Raw genomic sequence first — 23535 nt, 5'->3', positions numbered from 1 at the left:
TTTTCTTTAGCCGCAGCACTTGTCTTTCTTTAGGTAGCGGCCCTTTAAGGCAATGGCAGTCCCTTGAGGTTGAGACTGCCATTGCACCTAAAGGGCCGCTCGCCACATTCTTTTGTCCCGTGGTGTTTGGCCGCGAAACAAAAGACTATGCTATAGAACCACAATCTTTTTGTTACCAAAGGGGAATTGTGTGCCCTTGGGCCTCGGCATGACCCCAGAGAGCTCCAAGGCAGCACCGAGGTAGGTGAGGCGTGTCCCAGCATGGGCTGGATAGAAGCGAGGCTGGACTGAAGACAGATGACTGAAGATACTGACCCTCCTCCGGACCTGCACGCTTCGGGAAGACCATCAATGCAATGGTGGTCTTATGAACAGTCCTCCGACCGTTCCAAGCCCTTTCGGACCTGCCGCAGGGTACGGCAAGAAGCGACAGGCCGGATGGAGGCCAGGGCAGCAAAGACCGGAACATGGAGATTCAGACAAAGGCTCAGGAACAAGGTACTGCAGGCAAGGTATTCAGAAACAGGATCAAGAACTGGGTTGAGACTTCGACGCAGTGCGCCCTACGCAGCCACTACCCATGGGCTGGTCGCGGACCACGCTTGCATGCGAAGCAGGCTCTAGACGAGGTGTGGAACAACTGAAGCTGGAACATGGCGAAGATACTGTAGAAGCCTGTACCAAGGTATGCCCTACACAGCCCATCCTAAGCTGGTCGCAGACTACGCTGGAATGGCACAGATTCATTCAGAGTCTTTGGCATGGACGGATGCAGGTTGCAATAGGCTCTGAAGACCAGGACAAGACTGAAGCAGGATTCGATTCTCAAGGATTAAAAACAACGGACTGAAGCAGAAGTCTTCCAGAGGGTTGCGCTGCGGAGATGAGGATAGCCTTGTACCATGAGCGCCCTACACAGCCACTACCTATGGGCTGGTCATGGACCACAACATGGAGGCAACGAGGAACCTGGGGTACAGGACATCAGAAACAGGCAAGGAACATCAGGACTGGATCACAGACATCAGGCGACGGATATCAAGACGAGACAAGGAGCTCCAACGAAGAACACAGGCCTGACAGAGCGCTGAAAGGTGAGACATCCAGGAGCATGTAACTCCAATGCAAGGCAAAGCAGAACTGAAAGCAAAGTCATTTTGTAGTGCAGGAAGCAGGCAACTCCCTGGGAGGAATTTAGATGGGCCACACCCGGCTCGCCCTATAACTAAAGCGAAGAGCTGCAGGCTGGCCCCTTAGGAAAATGGGGCGAGGCCCAAACCAGAGAGTCCAGGAGGAAGCAGAGCAGGCCTCAGGCAGGCCCAGATGGCAAGGAAGGACTCCCAGGCCATGGAGCAAAACCGGGGTAGACTGTCCAGGCAAGGCCCCAGTTTCGGAGCGGCCTCCAGAGAAAAGGTGAGAGGACTCCTGTGGCACAGCTACAGGAGGAATTGTAACACTTTTGGGGGGGAGGGGGCCTCACGATTGAGGTGACACCCCCTCTCCCCATGAGAAAAATCACTGTTAGTGGTTCTTTTTTTTTTAATTTGACAATTTTTATTCCTTTTTCAATAAAGAATATATAACAAGCAAAATCATCACATACAAAAAGCCGGAATCATGAGCCCCGACAAAAATCCAAGAGGAATTACCCAATCCCACCCTCCCCTTCCCCCTCCCCCAGATAGATTGTCATACTAATACAGCAGATCCAACACTCGAGTGTAAGGTACAGCCGTATAGAAGTGTTAGTATCACATGGGTACAACATCCAACAGTTTTCAGCAATCTTTTACATGAATAGGCAGAGTATGAAATTTGGTAAAGGATTTACACAGACGAACACAGTAGGAGGTTCTCCACAATTTATAAAATATGCTAGCATTTCAAGACTCAACCGATGGTAGAGCTTACTATGCCAAACCTAAGGAATTGGTAAAGGATTTCCAGAATGCCATAAAAGCAGGGAGACTGTGGTGTCTGGAGGCAGTTAGGTAAGCCAAGCGATAGTAGAAGTGAAGCTTTACCTTGATTTCCCGGAGCGAGGGGATACCCTCAGATTTCCAATGGGAAGCTATAAGGGTACACGCAGCAATGAATAATTGGGCGCAAAACCGCTGATATTTCCTGGGTATATCATCAGGAAAAATATTTAATAACGCCACTGTGGCTGCAGGGGCAATATCAGTTCCCAGGAGTTTACACAGCCAGTCAAAAATTTCTTTCCATAAGGGGCTGAGTTTTGGGCAGTCCCACCAAATGTGCAAATATGTGCCAATGGCACCACAATTACGCCAGCACTTATCCTCGATGTGAGCGTAGAATTTATGCAATTTATCAGGGGTGAGATACCAACGGTACACCATTTTGTAACAATTTTCCTGAAGTTTGGCGGATATCGAGCAGGGTCTGGCCAGTTTCAAGACATCCCCTCAAACACGTGCCCCCAGCTGGATTTGCAAATCTATCTCCCATCGTTTAACAAATGTGCACTGTTCAAGTCCCTGCTGAAAGAATAATTGGTACAGTTTGGAGATGGCGCCGCTAAGTATATCACTATATAGAAAATAAGATTCTAGCATAGATCGGCCCGGCCGGAGCGAACTTATGCGTTGCAGGGAGCGAATAAAATGGGTTATCTGCGCATAAGCTAAGAAACTCAGTGGGGGAAGGTTATATTTAATCGCTAGCTGTTCTATGGATAATAGGTCACCTTGAGATAAGAAATACCCTATAGTGAATATACCTTTCTCTCGCCAGAAACGAAAAAGGGGGGAGGAGTGCCCCGGACCAAAGCGCTCATTATAAGCTAGGGAAGATTGATAAAAATAATTAAAATCCCCCACAAGCAACTTGCGCGACTGTCCCCATATTCGCAACATGGTCTCCAGGGCCCAGGGAATGCATCATACCGGTCTCCAAACAGCACCCGGCTGCCAAAACATAGCTGCAAGCGCCATAGAGCCTACCATATCTTGCTCCAACTGGGCCCACTGTTTGGGATGTTGAAAGTGGTTAATATCCAGAAGGGCTCTGAATTGAGCTGCCTGATAATACCGCAAGATATTCGGGACTCCCATACCACCCTGCTGCTTTGGGAGATATAGAAGGCCTCGAGGGAGTCTAGGCGGTCGCCGACACCAAATAAAATAAAAAATCTTGCGCTGCCATTTACGGAGTATAGGCGAGGGGATATAGACCGGTAAAGAGGAAAACAGGTAAAGAAATTTGGGCAAAATATTCATTTTGACGATGGCAATTCTTCATATCTATAGTAATTTTATCATCAAGCAGTTGGTAGTTTAATCGGTACAAATCAGACATTTGAGACGATATACGCACACCCAGATATTTTATATGGGATCTTGCCCACTTAAATGGGAAACGCTCTTTGATCTTTTGCACTGTCTCTGGAGTCAGGTTGATATTAAGCAGCTCTGACTTATCAAGGTTTACCTTTAGGCCAGAGACAGCACTATACATATGCGATTCTTGCTTAACCCCTTCAAGAGAGGATAACGGGTCGGTTAGAATCAGTAGCACATCGTCTGCAAATAAAGATATCTTGTACCGAGCATCCCCCAACTCAACACCCCTAATGTCTATGGATTCGCGGATTCTGATGGTGAGGGGTTCTAAATAGAGAGCGAATAAGAGGGGTGATAAGGGGCACCCCTGCCGAGTGCCCCTGCCAATCTCAAAGGCTTTCCCATAACCATTATTCACCTTGACTTTCGCCCTGGGTTGGTCGTACAGCTTTTGTATCCATTGAAGGAAGTATGGCCCAAACGCCATGCGTTGCATAGTGGTAAATAGAAAGGGCCAGTGGACCAAGTCGAACGCTTTCTCAGCGTCCAATGAAAGCAAAACTGCAGGCATTTTTTCTTTTTGGACCCACCACATTAAGTCTAATACTTTCTGGATATTATCAGCGGCCATACAATGGGGGACAAATCCCACTTGGTCATTGTGAATAAGAGAAGGGAGGTATTTATTAAGCCTAAGCGCCAGGATCCGGGCCAGGATCTTAAGGTCAACATTAATGAGGGAAATAGGTCTATAAGAGGCACATTGCGTGGGGTCCCGCCCTGGTTTAGCTAGCACCGAAATGCCTGCAACATCAGCTTGAGGAGCAAGAGACCCACCATTGCGTAGGCTATTGAAAAAGTGCGTCAGAGGTTCAGCTACGCTATTAGCGCATTTCTTGTAGTAAACTCCTGACAGGCCATCAAGGCCTGGGGCCTTGCCAGGTTTGAGAGTTTTTATAACCGCTAAAACCTCTTCGACCGTAATAGGAGCCTCTAGAGTCTGTTGTTGAGTGGGGGTGAGACTGGGCAGGGCGATCGCCTGTAAATAATCCGGTATGCTATCCGGGCAAATAGCATCATCCGCTGCGTACAGCCGCCTATAAAAACCTGAGAATGTTTCCCTGATCTCCCTTGAAGCCGTCAGCATCTCACCCTTGGCATTTTTAACTTTGGAGATATTGTTATGTGCTAGCTTAGCTTTCAAGCTGCGGGCCAACAGGCGCCCCGCCTTGTCCCCGCCCTCATAATAAACCTGTTTCGTGATCTCCAAAGTGTGGAGCAGTTGAGCGTTATCCAGTTTATAGAGTTCCGATTTTATGGCTAATAGTTTTTGATAGCAGCGAGATGAAAGAGTTCTCATATGTTCCCTGGAGAGAACTTTAATTTTATGTAGTAATGCCCCCCTTTCTTGTTGTCGAAAGCGCTTGCATGCTGCTGCTCTAGATATTAATAGCCTCCGTGCAAATGCCTTAGAGCACTCCCACACTATACCTGGATTTACGTCAGGAGTGGAATTCAGTGCAAAATATTCGAGAAGTTGGGGTTCTAGCTTCTGGACAAAGGAGGCATCCTGAAGAAGGGATTCATTTAATCTCCAGAAACTTTCCCCTCTATCCCCATCACTCACATCCACCTCTAGAATGATTGGGGCATGGTCCGACCAGGAAATGGCGTCAATATCCGCCTTACAGACTCTGTTACTCAGTTGCTTGTCCACCAGAAAATAATCGATACGGGAGTAACTATCATGAGGGGAAGAGTAAAATGTATAGGAGCGAGATTTGGGGAAGTGAGCCCTCCAGATATCTATAAGAGACCAATCAGCCATGAGGGTTTTTAGTTGTTTGCGTAGTTTCTGGGGCGTATGAGAGCGCAAGGTCGAATTATCCAATCCCTGTTGTAGGGAAACATTAAAGTCGCCACCCAATATGATAGAGCCCTCTGCATTATCCAGAAGCAAGTTTTGGATTGCCACCAAAAAGGAGCCACAGTCCTTGTTGGGGGGTAGACAGTTACTAAGGTGTATACTTGGGTCCCCAATTTAATCTTCAGCAAAAGATAGCGGCCTTTTGGGGTCTGCAACATGTGAGATATATTCATAAGCCAAAGAAGCGGAGAGTAATATCCCCGTCCCCGTATACTTAGCTCCACCACTGCAACCTGCATGGTACACATGTGGATAGGATTTGTGCTCTAGGAGATGACCATACCTGGATGTAAGGTGTGTCTCTTGCACATATACTATATCTGCCTTCTGGAGCTGTAGCTCTTTCTTGAGTAGGTAGCGCTTCCTATATATATTTAACCCTTTAACGTTAAGGGAAATTAGTTTAACCATAATGAGAACTGAAGGGAAACCTCCGCCAATGAGTTATACTCTGACCTAACATAAAGACCTGAGTGTGGATAAAGAGATAGGCTGATGTTGTAGTTCCCCGGACCTGTACCAGGGATTGGAGTAGGTATTTCTGAACCCTAAACATCTGCAAGTGATGCTCTATCTCATGTGGGTTTATCATCAAAAGGTTCCGCTCTGTTCCTCGCGAACCCCAACCCTGGGGGTACCAGAAAGCAACACCAGTGACCAGCAAAGGGCCCCCCCCCCCCAAGCCCCCCGTTAGCAACAACATTTTAAAGAACCATACAAAATTGCTATTCAAGATATCCGGGTATCCCACCATAAGCTACATGCATTGAAACGATAGCAAGTGTTAAGGTGGACCAGCAAGGTCTAAACCAAACCTTATTTCCATTTAGTAATGGCAATGTGAGAACTGCTCACAAACAAACAGTCATCTTCCGCAGTAAAGACACAGTTTATCAGCCTTTATCAGCTGGGATGAAACTGGCTGATGTGGGCTGACGCCGAAGTCGTCCCTTGCCGGACCCAGGTCGCCTCCAACGTGGTGTGGCATCAATCGGTGTCTGCCTGCTGGTGGGCCCCTCGTCAGTAAATGTGAACGCCAAACCTGCCTCCTTGAAGGTGTGAGCTGCATCTTCCAGCGACTTAATTTTATAGGTGATCCCGTTGTGCTGAAATAATAATGCAAAAGGAAAGGCCCATCGATACTTAATCTCTGCCTGTCGAAGGGCCGCAGTGGCCTCCCGAAGCTGAAAGCATTTTTGAAGTGTGGAGGGCGCCAAATCATTATAAAAGGCAATATGGAGGCCCTGCCAGGTCCAACCATGATGCGAACGCGCCAAAGCCATAACTTCTTCTTTTTGCTGAAAATTAAGAAACTTGAGGACAATGTCTCTTGGCTGGTTATCTCTTCGTTGCCCTAAAGCATGGTGGGCTCGCTCTAGTACAATGACCAGGTCCGGCTGTGAGTCTCCCGATGATGCCCTATGATCAAGTATTAGAGCTTTGCAAATGGCCGCCGCTGTTTGCTCGCTATCCTTGTAAGTATCAGTTTCAGGCACTCTGCGTATGTGGAGGTTGGAGCGGCGGGATCTATTCTCTAAGTCCTCTATTTTATCCGCCATCGCATCCACCTTAAGGGCTAGTTGTTTCGAAGAGCTGGTGAGTGTATCCAGGTGGGCGCTCTGGTTGTCTGCTCTCGTGTCTAAATCGTCCACGCGGCGCCCCACAGCATTAAGGTCTTCCCGTAGCTCGGCCATGCTCGCCATGAGATCCGCCTTGTAAGTTTTGAGGTCTGTGCGAATTTCGCAGAACCAGGCCCAGATTTCAGACCTTGTGGGAATGTCCGGGTGTAGGCTTCCCGCCGTCCGATCCCGCATAGCCGCGGATCCGGATTCCAGAACGGCAGGCTCAGGTATGTCAGCCCGGGGCTGAAGGGCCTGCTCATCATCTTCGAAGGGAGAATCGCCCGCAAGTTTATTAAATGCAAACTGTTTGAGATCAGCTGCCCTCTTCCTCGCAGCCATCCTGCCTGTAGGCGCTACTTCTCACTGGGTTTTAGATAACAAAAAAGACCCAGATATCTGCCAATATAGATCAATTTATGAGCTTTGGGGAGGGAGCACAGCCTCTATGCGGCCATCTTCTAACGCTGCTCGATAGCGCCCCCCCACTGTTAGTGGTTCTAGGCCTAAGTTTGTACCTGAGGGAATGGAGAGTGAAGTGACTTGCCCAAGGTCACAAGGCATGGCAGTGAGATTTGAACTCTGGCTTCCCTGGTTCACAGCCCACTGCTTTAATTACTAGACTAGTCATCCACAACTTGTATTAGGTTCTGTCAATCATTTGGTTTTCGTTCTACCTTTTTTAATGCATGGCGTACATTTTATGTGGGCCTCAAGGACGGTCATTTTTAAACAGTGTCCATGCCTTCCACAGGTTTTAAACCTTGTCTATTGCTCCTTTGAGTTTTTTCCTACAAATGTCCTCATTTTATCAGTTTCTCTTTTTATAGTTAATTACAACTCACCTCTTCAGAATAGGCTTCTCCTCCAGAATGTTTCCCAATTCCTAATAATAGTGGACTTTGAACCAGGAAGATCAGGGTTCAAATCCCACTGCTGCTCCTTATGACCTTGCGTAAGTCACTTTACCCTCCATTGCCTCAGGTACAAACTTAAATTGTGAGCCCTCTAGGGACAGAGAAATAACTACAGTTCCTGCATGTAATCCACTTTGAAGTGCTGAAAAGCAGAATATAAAAATTGGGTAAATAAATAAAATCTAAAGCCTCTGTTACAGTCCCGGGCCGTGCCCCGGTCCCTCCACCTACCTCGGGGCCGGCCCGGGAAGGCTTCTTCGGCCGTCTAGGCCTGACCTGGCTCCTGCCGCGGCGTCTCCCTCTGTGAGGGAGACGCCGCCGATCCTCCGTGCCTGACCCCGCCCCCTAGGCGCGCGCGCAGGGGCTCCAGATTTAAAGGGGCCAGCGCGGGAAAACGAAGGACAGCACTAGAGATGACGTCAGACGCTGCAGGAATATTTAAACCCTGCAGCTGCCTCAATGCCCTGCCTTGCAACGAGGTTCACTCTCTTGAGTTACAAGTTGCTGTTCTGACTTCTCTTGCTTCTGACTTCTGGCTTCCGACCTTGGCTCGTCTACTGACTCCGGCTTCAGCTTCCATCCCTGGTTGGACTCCGGCTCCTGACCTCTCGCCTTATACAGGTTTCTGGTTCCTTTCCTCTTCAGGATCTCTCTTCAGGGCCTCGGTCGCAGAGCATCTCACCTAAGTCTAAGAGACCCGGATCCCTATGGGCTCCTCCTGGGGGGATCTTGGGCTTCCAGTGGTGAAGCCTTCCCAGGACCACCTCTTCAGCGCCGCCTCCCGGCTGCAATGTCCACTGTGGGCTCCCCACAGTGCATCACCATCCATCTCAGCCGGCCCAAGGGTCCACGAATCTAACAGCCTCTTCCCTGCACTATTGTCTCATCCACACATTGAGACTCTGGCATTCAACCTGCCTCTGCTGTCCTGCACATAGAATGGGGAGCATTTCTGACAATATTTATTGACACAATCCTGATACATGTGTTACTTCTCCCTTTTCCTTTCCTTCCTGCCCCTCCCATCCCCAAGCTTCTCATTGCACCAGCCCTCTCTCGACTCTGCCCCCCTCAACAGTTCTTCTCCTTATTGCCTTTAACTAATTGGAATCTTCCCAATTTAAGCAACTTTGTAAGTTATTGTAAATAAATCGAGTGCTATGCACATAATTTCCCTTTGTATACAATATCTTTAGTCTCATACCTATCTCTTTTATGCATATAGACATTTATTCTGTTAACAGCTTTATATGTACCTGTTTTCATGTTATTTGTCAAGCACATCTTAAGCGCAGTTTCTCGTTTATTGTAAACCGATGATATCCCTGATAATGTCGGTATATAAAACCCTTAAATAAAAAAATAAAAAAATAAATAAAAAGCAACCCTGGAAGATAAGGATTTCAATATCATACCCCAAATCCTAAATTTAGCCTCCAGAACACCCCACCCGCAACATTTTATGTCATTGGTAGCCATATATACCAGGACAATGGGCTTCTCCCATCTCTTTTTAAAATCTTATCCGGGTGGCACAAGATATCTGCTGCCTTCATGCCAGGTAGGAAGGTTACCTAGCAATCCTCATGCCTGCCAACCACCTGGTTATCTACATTCCTAATGTTGGACTCATCAACTACAGTGGCAGTCCTAACGCTTCTCTCCTGGGCATATATTCCTGGAGAGACATTCTCAGTGCTAGAGGATAAGATAGCAACTGGAGCGTCACGCCGCCATGCCAAGGGTTGGCCCCAACTTCCCGGTGGTGCGGGGGAGTGCCCCCTGCGCAGCTCTCCTTTTCGTGGCCCTGCTTGCCGCCGGCGGTCCTTGGAGTGCATCGAAGATGCCATCGCCGTCTGCGCCTCGCATCCGGTTCCCCTAGGTGCGCGCATGCGCCTCTCTAGTTCATTTAAAGGGCCCGCGGCAGGCAAAGGCTGTCGGCCCTTTCCAATGATGTCATCGGTCTGGGACAATTTAAGGCAAGCTCTGACAGTCAGAGCTTGCCTTGGCAACAGGTCTCCACGCTTCCTGTTGTGTGCTTAGTTGCTGCTCATTCGTGCTCCTGTTCCAGTACCTGTCCCAGTGTTCGTGTTCCAGTTCCAGCTACCTGCTCCCGCTACTCTTTGGATGGATTCTTAGGCTTTGACCCTCGCTTGTACCTGACTTCTCTCTGGACAGATTCCTTGGTTTTGACCCTTGCTTGAATCTGATCTTGTCTTCAGCCAATTGCCTTAAGTCCTGGCCTTCTTTTAGGCTCCTGCCTACTCACAAGCCCGGACTTAACTTTGTTCCTAATTGCTTGCCTGCTTCTGTTTGTCTGGATTTCTGGAACCTGGCCTTGTCTTCGACTTTGCTCCTTCGGACCCTGCATCTCCACTGCTTCCTGGTACCCTGCCTTGGACATTCTCTCCGGGATTAACCACATGGAGGCCTGCCTAAGACCAGCCGGCCCCGGTACCTGTGGGGAACGAGGGCTGGTACTGGCGAAGCTCCAGTCGGCCTCCACTTCCTGTTTGGCCCCACCTCCTGACGGTGGGGACCCATGGGGGTTTCCCCATGGGTAGCACCAACACCACCTCGGGCCAAGGCTCCAGCTCTGTAACATGGAGAGCAGGTCCTAGCCATAGGATCACTTCCGCCTGCCAAGTGATCTTGCTCCTCCATAGCAGCACGTGGGCTGCTAGACTGGATCTGAAAGTGCTATCATCTCCTCTATACAGCTCTCAGTCTGCTTCAACTCCTCTGGGTCTGCCACTCAGGTTCCCAGAGATCGGACTCGTTCTACACAAAACCTCTCACCATACATGTGCAAAAGACTGGATAGTCCCCATCTTGCTGCCTGACCTCTGTCTATGTCTTTATGTTGAGTTGTTAAAGTTATTTAAAGCAGTTTAAAGATTGGGGATGCTTATTCAAATTTAGAAGATTTATGCTATCTTGTTCATCACCAACAATAGAAATAAAATGAATTACTAAAATCAAGGATGTGGAATTACAGATATCTGAGTTAAAGAAGTTTAGACATGTGTTGAAAACCTCTTTTTTTCCTGAAGAAGAGTGATGGAGGGACGTGAAGGGGAGAGTGGTCAGCATGCTGGTAGGGAGATTGTTGTTTGTATACAGCTTATTATGAATATTATATCATAACCCATTCTGGGTGTTATCAAAATAAATTATATGAAAATGTGAATTCCTTATTGACTCTTAACTGTGAAAAAAATTCTGCTAATTGGGGTAATGTTCTGGATTATTATGAAGTGGACCCTTAAGCTGTGAGTTGGAATCCTTCCTTCAGGAGGCGAGACTGGACAACACTGAAACCCCACGAAACTTCACCAAAACCAACCCTCGTTCCCCTTAGGTTGAGCCCTTGGGTGCCGGGGTTGGCTGGACTTATGTGGGATCTCAGATTGAAGACCGGACTCAGCACAGACAGAGATATTCAAAGTAGTCAGCAAAGATCGATGTATGTCAGCCAAAAATCAAAGGATTTATTAAAAATAATCACTGGTATTTTAACAACAAGAATTAGAAAACACAGGGAAAAAAATTGTAATTTACAGCAAGCCAAAGATATCACAGGAAAACCCAGAAACTCAGGAATTACAGGAGATTAAAAACAAAGAACCTGGCACTTAAAACAAAAACCATTGCCAAGGCACTACATAAGGAAAGTCCCTGCACTGTGATGTCAGAAATAGGGCTCGAGGAAGAAACTATTGCCCCTTTAAATTCAAAAGTAAACAAACCACACGACCATGGAAACCCGACGTCAGGAACACCCGGAAACACAGAGGAGGACGGCAGAGCCCCGACCACGCTAATCGCCCCGGCCGCACACCCAGCAGAACCCCGGCAGCGAACCAACCCCGGAGGCAGAGCAGACAGCAGAGACCCAACGTCCGGGGGCCCGTCAAAAACCGCGCCGCGACTAACCCCCGACAGAGTCCCTCGCGCGCCACCACGGACGCACCGCAGCCAGGCCCAAGCTAAGCGGGATCGACCGCGCAACATACGAAAAAATATGATTGAGATGAGTGTGTTTCAGACACTGCTGATTTCTTGCCTAGGAATCAGCTGTCACACCTTCTCAGAGCAAGGTGCTCAGAACTAATTCAGCTCTTAAACTACAGTCCAAGGACACAAAAATAAACTGAGAATTAAATTGAAGCCTCAAAGTACACACATGATTAATTAAAACTTGAAAATAATTTCCCAGCATACTGTATTCATACACAGTAATAGTTCAACCTTCAAACAAATTGTTTCGCAAGATTTAAGTACAGGCTTTCTCCTTGAAAGTCCTGCTCACCCATCAGCAGGTGCAGCTTGCTCCATGCTAAGGATATTCAGCTTTATACTTAATCAATTTATGATCTTCCCATGGTACATCTCTGTACGAGACACACTCAGTGTACTTTAAAGTTCCAGTGGATGCAAGTCACTTAGAATCTATAAGTACCCTTCCCACTCCAAAGAGTCATCTATGCTTCCTCTTCATCCTGGCTACTGACAACCTTGCAGGATGCTCTACTGAACACGCCTTTCCTAAATATGTAACTAATCAGAACCAGATGTGGTTCCTAGCTTATGGAATGAACCTCTTTAGGCATACTTGATGGAAGATAAATCATCTTATATTCAGATACCAGCTGAAAACTTGACTTTAGCTATACTTTTGATTTTTATATAATTGTGAGCTTTCATTATTTCTATTATTAGAATATGGCTTTATTCAACATTATTATTTTTCAATGCTATAACAAGAAATGGGAGTTTATTTTTAATTTAGATACTGGTATTGTTTATATAATATGACCTTTTATAATTTTATTATTAACACAGCTTACTATGGTAATAACTTTAGGTACCTTTGCTGTAGTTTTATACATATAGTATTTTTTCTATTGTTGTAGTGCGTGGTATATCTGAATAGTGCGCACTCTTTCTGAAACAAACAAAAATGAAAGAAAATGAAAATTGACCCCCAAATGACTCAACATAATGACATTATTTGACCCCTAATCAGTATAAGTGTAACCCCCCAGATGAGCGCATAAAATGTGAGCTAGTCTGGCACTCATTTATTTATTTATATAAATGTATAGTCCCCTGATCCATAAATCTCAGTGGAGAACAACAATACATTTACAATTGTAACTTCAAAACAACACGAAACAATATAACATAACAAAATAATACATTAAATGGAAAAATAAGATAATAAATTTAAACAAACATGATCAATTCTAGACCACCCTGATCAGTCTCATCCCCTAAAAGTAAGTAATTAAAATAGATCTATCGGTTTGCATAGGCCTTATTAGAAAGATTACTTTTAAGCAGCTTCCTAAAGCTAACTAAATCTTGGATTACTTTTAAAGATTCAGGGAGCGCATTCCAAAGGGTGGAACCTGCCGGTCTCTCAGAGAGGATTCAGAAAACAAATGGTCAAATAGATGGTGTAGTGGAATAGCCAGAGGCAGATGGGGTGCAAGCACTTATCTTGATCTGGGACAGGGAAACCAAATTCCTGGGGCTTTCCTGTTTGTGAACTCCCAGTTTCCTCTATTATGGCTGCTGGAAGTCGAGGTGCATCCCAATCAAGATTCATACCAATGTATATTTCAAAGTATTTAAACTTTTTTTCTGGGGTTACCAGCTAGTAACTGTTTTGAAGATGGATAACACGTAGTAAGCTTTTATGTTACACGGGGGGAACACAATTTTCATTGAGTTAGATCTGACACTTGTTTTTGACTAACTTTTGACATCTGAATCCAAAAATGACCCCAGTTTTTCTCTATCACGTCAACTTTTTAAGGTACAGGATACCCTCCCTTTGTCTCAAAAATCATACAAAATGTACATACAAAGGAAATAAAAGAAAAAATTACCTGAATATAATGTTTATTTAGAGTTATTTTATTCATACAAAGGCTATATATTGTTACTATAAGTCAAATTGTGTACAAGTAGTAAAGTTCTGCTACCAAGCATACATATTAAGGTAAAAATTTACGCTTATAGCTTTTCCGGCAGTGTTCAATCTGTAGACAATCTCGCCTGATGCTCCAATAGTAGTCAGCCATCATATGTACATCCCATCTACCCTGATACCATGCCTCCATGACCTTCAAATCTTGGTGGAATTGTTCACCTTGTTCATCACTGACTGCACCAAGATTTTTTGGGAAGTCAGCAAGATGGGAATGCAGAAAATGCACCTTGATGCTCATGTTGCAACGAAGCATTTTGAAGCTCTCCAAGAGTTTCTGGACAATTTTGGTGTAATTCTGTGCTCGTGTATTTCCAAGAAAGTTCTTGACAAGGTTTTTGAATGATAACCAAGCATTCTTTTGGAGTTCTGAATTGTCCCGATGAAATGTTCATCTTTAATGAGCTGCCGAATCTGTGGACTGTCAGACACACCGGCCTTTATCTTTTCAAATGACAGGCTAGGAAATGCCAAAATGAGATACTTGAAACAGTCTTCTTCAATTGGCAAAGCTTTAACAAATTGCTTCCTGAGACCCAGTTTTATGTGCAGAGGTGGGAATATAAAGTTCTTTCTGTCAATAAGTGACTCATGTAGAATGTTTGGATCATCAGGTTTGAGGTCAGATCTTGGAAGCCAATTCGACTGCATCCAATGCTTCTCACGAGCTCTGTTGTCGCACATACACAGAAAACAGGGATACTTGGTGCATTCACGTTGCTGACCAAGAAGGAAGCAGGCTATTTTAAGGTCAACACAAATGATCCAATTGTGCTTGTGATATTGCAACAGATCAATGACTCTATGTCTTCATAGTCTTCACGAAAACAAACTGAATGGCCCTTTTCCTATCGCATGCGATATTTAGTGCTTTTTGATAAATCCAGGCTAATATAGGCTGTAGAGAAAAAACTTGACGTGATAGAAGAAAACTAACTGCAGTTTTGAAATCAGTATGCCTATTTAAGCCTAAAACAGCTGAAAAATTGAACTCAATAGGAATTATGTTACAAATTGTTCCCCAGTGTTATCCAAGTTCATAGGCTTTACAGTCAGGGTACCAGATTCCAGATTGTACGCCACAGTGATCAACCCATTACATAGTTCTCCCAATTCACATTTCCATTCCTAAATGCTGTTTTCGTTCCATTGCCTCCCCAATCTGTTGAGAAACTATCTGGTTTGCATTTCAGATAGACAATGCTTCCTAGAACACTTCAACTCTGCATGACTCCCTCCATCCATATCCCCATATTTACAGCAGTCAGCCAGCTACTTGCTTCCTTTTTTGGTATTGGACTCTACCTTCCTGCAGAGTTGAGGACATCCCTGAATTCCCCTATACTCCATTCAAGTAGTTGCCTCTTCTTAGTCAAGTCCTCCACTAATTATGAGGTCCTCTCTCTTGGCCTACTTTTCTGTTCAGAACTACGTCAAGTCCCAGACTAAATCCCCATTAGAAGAAAATCCTTAGTGGCCTTGGGCCTTTCCTCTTGAGGGAAAAAATCCCTTCAGGGCCCTCCTCTTATGGAGTGGTCCCCAGGGCCACCAACCTTGGCTTGGTACTCCCTCCACTCCTATTCCATGGTGGAGTTCTTCAATCTCTCCCCACCAAATTTAAACCCTCTATTTATAGCCTTACAATCCTCCCCCAAGAGGATCAGTCTTCCTACCCTCTTAAAGGAACCACCTTGCATAACCTATTAAAATCGACCAACATCTAGAAGTTTCTATTCATAGGTGTTAAGAACCTTCAGATTCTCCTTAAAGCCTAGAGCTCAACTCCAGCCACTCTTGTATCATTTATATTATTCTGGATGTTCTTTCTGCCCTGTTGGCAAGACCTATTATTCTTTCCCCTCTTTCTTTTGAGGACAACTCCTAGCTAGGGATTCCCACATGTGTGACTGATGTGAAGTGTTTGTCCTCGGAGAAAGCAATGCTTACCTGTAGTAGGTGTTCTCTAAGAAAGGAAAATTATGTTTCTTACCTGATAATTTTCGTTCCTGTAGTACCAAGGATCAGTCCAGACTGCTGGGTTATGCCTCCCCTCCAGCAGATGGAGTCAGAGAGAAAACTGAAAGCACCTCCCAGATATACTGGTGTGCCACCTGCTATCCTTCAGTATAAAGTATAACAAAGCAGAAGATAGGCAAAACCAAATCCTCCGCCAACTTAGCCACTAATGAAAAACATGGCACCTGTCTAGATCAAGTAGTAAAACTCTCCCATGCCAAAAACCTGGCAAACATCAACGTAACTTCAAAAAGGCACCACCCTCTAAAAGCAAAGAAAAAGGGATAGGTACCTACCTTGTTGAAATATCGAAAAGCTATGTATAGAAACTGGTTATTGGAGCGGACTCTCCTGACACTCAACATCGGGCGGGCGTCTGGACTGATCCTTGGTACTACAGGAACGAAAATTATCAGGTAAGAAACATAATTTTCCTTTCCCTGTACGTACCAGGATCAGTCCAGACTGCTGGGATGTACCCAAGCCGCCTTAATTGGGGTGGGACCCAGAGAGTCCCGCTCGAATGACACTGCTGCCAAAAGAATCAGCTGATGCTCCCCTTACATTAAGCCGATAATGACGAGCGAAGGTATGCAACGACTTCCACGTGGCTGCTCTGCAAATCTCCTGGCTAGAAACTAAACGACTTTCTGCCCAGGAAGTTGCTTGAGAATGCAGTGAGTGTGCCTTGAGCCCCTCAGGAACAGACTTACCACAGCCAATGTACGTGGATGCGATCGAACTTTTCAACCAACGAGCAATAGTTGCTTTTGATGCCTGTAGGCCCTTCTTGGGCCCCTGCCATAGGACAAACAAATGATCCGACCGTCTGAATGCATTAGTGACCTCCAAATATCGCATGATCACGCGCCGCACATCTAGACGCTTCAAATCGGAACCGTGCGAAGACTTTAGGTCCGACGCCGAGAAGGAAGGCAATTCCACCGTCTGATGAACATGAAAAGCCGATACCACCTTCGGCAAGAACGAAGGAACCGTACGCAGAGACACGCCGGCATCCGAAATACGTAAGAACGGTTCCCTACAAGAAAGTGCCTGAAGCTCCGACACCCGACGGGCTGATGCAATGGCCACTAGGAACACGGACTTGAGCGTGAGAGGGGCCGAGTTGAGACCTTTGAGCACCAAATTCAAATTCCAAGAAGGACAAGGGGGTCTAAATGGGGGACGCAAGTTCCGAACGCCACGCAAAAATCGAGCTACATCCGGGTAGCACGCGAGAGAGAATCCGTCTACCTTACCCCTCAAACACCCCAGGGCCGCTACCTGAACCCTCAGAGAGCTGTACGCCAAACCCTTTTCCAAGCCCGCCTGCAGGAACGTAAGGATATTCCCTACCGAGGCCCGGCGCGGTGGAACTTTAGCTGCCGCGCACCAGGCGTCAAACACTTTCCACACTCTGGCGTAGGCTAGCGTGGTGGAGGGCCTTCTCACCCGCAGTAGGGTGGAAATGACAGGCTCTGAATATCCTTTCCTCCTCAACTGCTTCCTTTCATAAGCCAAGCCGCCAGACAGAAGCGGTCCGCCCGCTCGAAAAATACGGGTCCCTGGCGAAGCAGGCCCTGAAGATGACCCAACCTTAAGGGTCCGTCCCGCGCCAGGTTGACTAGATCCGCGAACCACAGTCTTCTTGGCCACTCCGGGGCCAAAAGATCACTGGCCCGCGATGGGATTCTATGCATCTTAACACTTTGCCTATTAGAGGCCACGGGGGAAACACATAGAGGAGGATGTGATGAGGCCATGGAAGCCCCAGGGCATCTACCCCCTCCGAACTGTGTTCTCGCCTTCGACTGAAGAAACGCGCTGCCTGTGCATTTTGCCGAGTCGCCATCAGGTCCAGACGCGGAATTCCCCATCGCCGGGTGATGAGACTCATTGCCTCGGCCGAGAGCTCCCACTCTCCGGGATCCAAGTATTGACGACTTAGATAATCCTCTTGTACGTTGTTGACGCCCGCTATGTGGGTGGCCGCTATGCGGGAGAGATGACGTTCCGCCCAGGACCTTAACAACGACGCTTCGTCCGCTACCGGCCGACTTCTCGTGCCACCTTGGCGATTTATATACGCTACTGTGGATGCGTTGTCTGACAGAACTCGCACTGCCCGCCCTTGTACCAACAGGAGAAGTTGGCGCAAGGCGAGACGTACCGCCCTAGCAATAAATTATCTGGGATTAACCACCAAGCTAAGCTGGAACGAGCCGGCTCCAGCAGCGGCAATTGGGTGCCGTAAACTCCTGATTTCTGGTCCCAACGGGAGAGGAGAGCGCGCTGTAAAGGACGCATATGAGCAAATGCCCACGGCACCATCTCCAGAGTAGACACCATATGACCAATGACTTGTAAATAATCCCAGGCCGTGGGCAACGGGAGATCTAGTAAGGCCTGCACCTGAAACATCAGGTTCTCTAGTCTCCGCTGAGTGAGGAATACCTTGCCTTCCAAGGTATCGAAACGCGCCCCCAAAAATTCCAACTGTTGACTCGGGACCAACTGGCTCTTTGCAAAGTTGACCACCCAACCTAGCGATTGAAGTTGCTGCACCACCGACTGGACTGCCCGCTTGCACGCCTCCCGCGACTTCGCCCGGATTAGGCAATCGTCCAAATAGGGATGCCCCAGAATTCCTTGGCGTCGCAGATAAGCTGCGACTACTATGAGAACCTTGGTGAATACCCTCGGGGCTGTTGCTAGCCCAAACGGAAGGGCGCAAAACTGGAAGTGCTCCCCCAATACTGTGAATCGTAGGTACCTCTGGTGACGTTCCCTGATCCCGATATGAAGATACGCCTCGGCTAGATCCAAAGAAGCCAAAAATTCTCCCTTGTGGACGGCCGCAATAACAGATCTGAGCGTCTCCATACGAAATCGGGGAACGCGCAAGGCCTCGTTCACTCTTCTCAAATCCAAAATTGGGCGAAACGTACAGTCCTTCTTTGGGACCACGAAGTAAATGGAATACCTGCCTGTTCTGGTCTCCTCCGGAGGAACAGGCAATATTGCTCCCAGAGCCCGTAACCTGTGTACCGTGTGGGCGATAATCTGCCTCTTTTCCTGAGACCCGCAGGGGGAGATCATAAAAAGATCCCGGAGGGGACGAGCAAACTCCAACTCGTAGCCGTAGCGAACGACGTCAAGGACCCACTGATCCGATGTGACCTTGACCCATTCCTCCCAAAACAGGGACAACCGACCTCCGAGGCGGGGAAGGGAGGAATGGGCCTGCGCGCCTTCATTGCGATGGCTTTCCGGCGGGTAAGTTCTGCGAGGATCCCAGACGCTGTGGACGTCAGCCTCGAAAGGAAGGAGACCAAGGCTGAGACCTGGGGACCTGCTGTTTCTGCGGGAAAGGGGCCCCCCTTCCCATGCGAAACCAGCGTTGGCCCCGAAATCGGGACCGTACATTTCCAAAAGAATGAAAAGAATGGGGCTTGTCCTCCGGTAACTTGTACACCTTGTTCTCCCCCAAGTCTTTGATGAGCTGATCCAGCTCCTCACCAAACAAAAATTTTCCCTTGAAGGGAAAAGAGGCGAGGCGCGATTTTGACGAGGCATCCGCCGACCAACGCCTAAGCCACAGCAAACGCCGAGCAGCGACCGCCGATGACATGGTGCGGGCCAAGGTTCTCAACAAATCATACAAGGCATCCGCTGTGTAAGCAACCGCCGCTTCCACACAGTTGGCCTGCTCAGCCTCGGCTGGTGGGAGCTCCTGCGTGGTAAGCAATTGTTGAACCCAGCGGAGAGTAGCGCGCTGAACCATACTGCTACATGCCGCTGCTCGGACCCCGAAGGCCGCTATCTCAAAATGCGCTTTAACAGAACCTCTAACTTTCGGTCTTGGAGATCTTTCAAAGCCACCCCTCCCGTAACGGGTATGGTAGTGTGCTTAACTACAGCCGTCACTGCAGAATCCACGGAAGGGACCTTAAAAATATCCAAAGAATCTGCAGGCAGGGGATACAACTTATTCATTGCCCTGCTGACTCTCAGTGAAGCCTCCGGCACCTCCCATTCTTTGGACACGATCTGTAAGACCTTGGCATGTAAAGGAAAAGTCTGCAGGGGGGCCCTTAGACCTGCCATAGCTATGTCCCCTGTGGAAGTGTCAGTGTCCTGCTGCGGCGCTGGGATTTCTAACTCCTTCAAAACATGAAGGATTAAAAAGTTAAGTTCGTCTTTGCCAAAGAGGCGCAGAATCTGGGGGTCATCGCCTTTGAGCACTCCCTGAGCATCAGAGACCTCTGTCCCTGTGCCATCCGGAGACCCCTGGGTAAAATCCGGAGCTCCCGGACCTTCCTTTCCCCCTAGGGAATAAATTCTAGCAGCATCCGAACCCCCCGCTTTGTCCTGAGACCCAGACCGGCCTTGCTCAGGGGAAACTCTGGGGACCGTAGGGGGAGGGGGTTCATCCGGCTCCCAGCCTGCCTCCGCGTCTAAAAACGCCTGATGCATTAACAAGACAAATTTGGAAGAAAAAGGCACTTTCCTTTTGTTGGAGCCCCCCACGGGCTGGTCCCGAGGGGGAGGGACTCGAGGAGCCTCCAAATCCGACTCACGGCACGGGCTTAGGGCAGGAGGAGAGTTAAAAGAAAAATCCTCCTCCTCCGATGCCGAATCAGCAGGCTGCCGCGTGGTCAAAATGGCCGCCGGCTCCCTAACAGTGGGAGGCGGGGCTAAGGACCGCGCGGCTGCTAGCCTGCCTAATCGCTCCGAGGAGGAACGAAAAACTGAGCTGCGGGCTGCGCTCGGCCCCCGGGAGGGTCCCTCACCCCCGGGAATGCAGTGGGAGCAGAGACCCTCCCTGGAGAGTCGCGCCCCCGCCTTGCCACAGGCCGTGCAGGCCGAAGATCAGGGCATCCTGAAGCTGCAGAAAAGGGCGCCCAAAAGTAAGTAGCTGGGTCTGGGAGCAGTAAATTCGCGCCAAAAAAGCTGTCGCTGCGACTGGCAAATTCGCTGGGTGAAGAAACCTCACCCCCTCCGGAGTCCCCGGTCAGCGCGGCAGGCTAGGGCTACAACGAACTGCAGCCTGTTTCCAACAGGGCTTACGGGTCCTTAATCTTTAATTCTAAATTTAATTAACTTCTTTTTTTTTTTTTTTTAAATAAACAAGGCCCTCTTCAGGTTAAAACACCTGGAATAAAGCAGAGATAGATGGGGGAGGGTGACCGGACCACCGGTAGGCTTTCCCCCGGACCAAAAGGAACACAACACCGGGAAAAAGAATGAGAGCAATGCTCTCACAGCCTGCCTCTATGCTGCAGTGAATAACACGCTGCGCTGAACCAGAAAAAGGGACAATAAACGAAATAAACTAAAACTTTTTTTTTTTTTTTAAACTAGTTAGAGAACCAACTAATTGATCTAGACAGTATAACTAACAAGTAATAATTAGTAAATGACACCTGAAAGATTTTTTGTCAGGATAGACAGGACTGCAGGTTATGTCTCTCAATCTGCTGGAGTCAGAGGAAATACTGAAGGATAGCAGGTGGCACACCAGTATATCTGGGAGGTGCTTTCAGTTTTCTCTCTGACTCCATCTGCTGGAGGGGAGGCATAACCCAGCAGTCTGGACTGATCCTGGTACGTACAGGGAACAGCAGTTCATACATACTCATCTACCCCCCCCCCCCCCCTTCTGGAGCTGAGCCTATTAGGTTAATGACAGAACTAAGGCATGGTGTGTGTGCGCGACTGCATGGGAGTTAACCACACGTGCCCAGAAGGCATGTGACAGCTTAAGTAGAAACTTCCAGAAGAGAATCTATTGGGTGCCATCATAGGTAATGTTGCCCACATATGTGACTGGTAAACTGCTGTAGTCAGAGCATACTTATTAGAGGTAAGTAACTTCATTCTCAACTGGGTAATATTTCTTAAGTATGGATGTGGGCCATAGTGAGATTTAGCAAACCTGTGCTAAATTAAGCATGAGCCAGCAGTATATGTGTAGACGTAGTGGGAATTAGCACAGATACATATGTGGTGGCTGCATACTCATCTGTGTTTTGATGCATTTAGAAATGCTCTTTCTCTTCCAAGGATTAAGATGCTTCTGCTGTGTCCCTTGAACTAATGAGCAGTGTTTGTCGTAGGCATCCCGCACAGTGATTCACAGCACAGACATCACCTTTCAGATGCTGGAGGACTGGCGTAACGTGGATCTGAGCAGCATAACAAAACAAACGCTATACACCATGGAAGATTCTCGGGAAGAGCACCGGAAACTCATCGTACAATGTAAGGTGACAGTACAGCCTCAGCTCCTGGGGCTTTTAAACTGCTTACTTCATTTTTTGTGATATTTTTTTCTCAGCCAAAAGTGAATGTGTTAACACATAGCTGAATATAAATAAAACAGTATAATTAAAACAGAGCTTGGAAGAAAGAGTGGAATGTAACATCCGTGTACACTGTTGCACTGTCAGTCAGCAGTTTTATCCTTGTTATAAAGGCATATAGTGGGAGTATCTCCTTTCTTATCATAGAGTATAATAGCGCTAATCCATTCTGTCTATCTCCTATCTTTGTGGCATCAGTAATCTGCTCTTCCTGTCCAGATGTTTTGTTGTTGCAGTGTGATAGGAGTAATCTGCTCTTCCTGTCCAGATGTTTTCTTGTTGCAGTGTGACAGTAGTAATCTGTTCTTCCTGTCCAGATGTTTTCTTGTTGCAGCGTGACAGTAGTAATCTGTTCTTCCTGTCCAGATGTTTTCTTGTTGCAGTATGATAGTAGTAATCTGCTCTTCCTGTCCATATGTTTTGTGGTTGCAGTGTGACAGTAGTATTCTGCTCTTCCTGTCCAGATGTTTTCTTGTTGCAGTGTGACAGTAGTAATCTGTTCTTCCTGTCCAGATGTTTTCTTGGTGCAGTGTGACAGTAGTAATCTGTTCTTCCTGTCCAGATGTTTTCTTGGTGCAGTGTGATAGTAGTAATCTGTTCTTCCTGTCCAGATGTTTTCTTGTTGCAGCATGATAGTTGTAATCTGCTCTTCCTGTCCAGATGTTTTCTTGTTGCAGCGTGACAGTAGTAATCTGTTCTTCCTGGCCAGATGTTTTCTTGTTGCGTGACAGTAGTAATCTGTTCTTCCTGGCCAGATGTTTTCTTGTTGCGTGACAGTAGTAATCTGCTCTTCCTGTCCAGATGTTTTCTTGTTGCAGTGTGACGGTAGTAATCTGCTCTTCCTGTCCATATGTTTTGTGGTTGCAGCGTGACAGTAGTATTCTGCTCTTCCTGTCCAGATGTTTTCTTGTTGCAGTGTGACAGTAGTCATCTGTTCTTCCTGTCCAGATGTTTCCTTGTTGCAGCGTGACAGTAGTAATCTGCTCTTCCTGTCCAGATGTTTTGTTGTTGCAGCGTGACAGTAGTAATCTGTTCTTCCTGTCCAGATGTTTTCTTGTTGCAGCGTGACAGTAGTAATCTGTTCTTCCTGTCCAGATGTTTTCTTGGTGCAGTGTGACAGTAGTAATCTGCTCTTCCTATCCAGATGTTTTGTTGTTGTATTGTGATAGTAGTAATCTGCTCTTCCTATCCATAGAAACATAGAAACATAGAAATGACGGCAGAAGAAGACCAAACGGCCCATCCAGTCTGCCCAGCAAGCTTCACACATTTTTTCTCTCATACTTATCTGTTTCTCTTAGCTCTTGGTTCTATTTACCTTCCACCCCCACCATTGAAATATCTAGCTTGATTAGTTAGGGGTAGTAGGGGTAGTAACCGCCACA

The 23535-nt window shown here is 47.2% G+C and overlaps 1 protein-coding gene across 1 annotated transcript in view; it reads left to right on the top strand.

Annotated features, from left to right (window-relative positions):
• The window catches only part of RFX4 (regulatory factor X4), a 501498-nt gene that overhangs the window by 214447 nt on the left and 263516 nt on the right, over positions 1 to 23535 (top strand). The window contains 1 exon segment of the mRNA XM_029597552.1: positions 21905 to 22049. Within this exon segment, the coding sequence (XP_029453412.1) occupies positions 21905 to 22049 (145 nt within the window).

Source organism: Rhinatrema bivittatum, chromosome 4 (genome assembly GCF_901001135.1).
Source record: "Rhinatrema bivittatum chromosome 4, aRhiBiv1.1, whole genome shotgun sequence".
NCBI classification, from domain to species: Eukaryota; Metazoa; Chordata; class Amphibia; order Gymnophiona; family Rhinatrematidae; genus Rhinatrema; species Rhinatrema bivittatum.
This window is presented reverse-complemented; position numbering and strand designations above follow the sequence as displayed.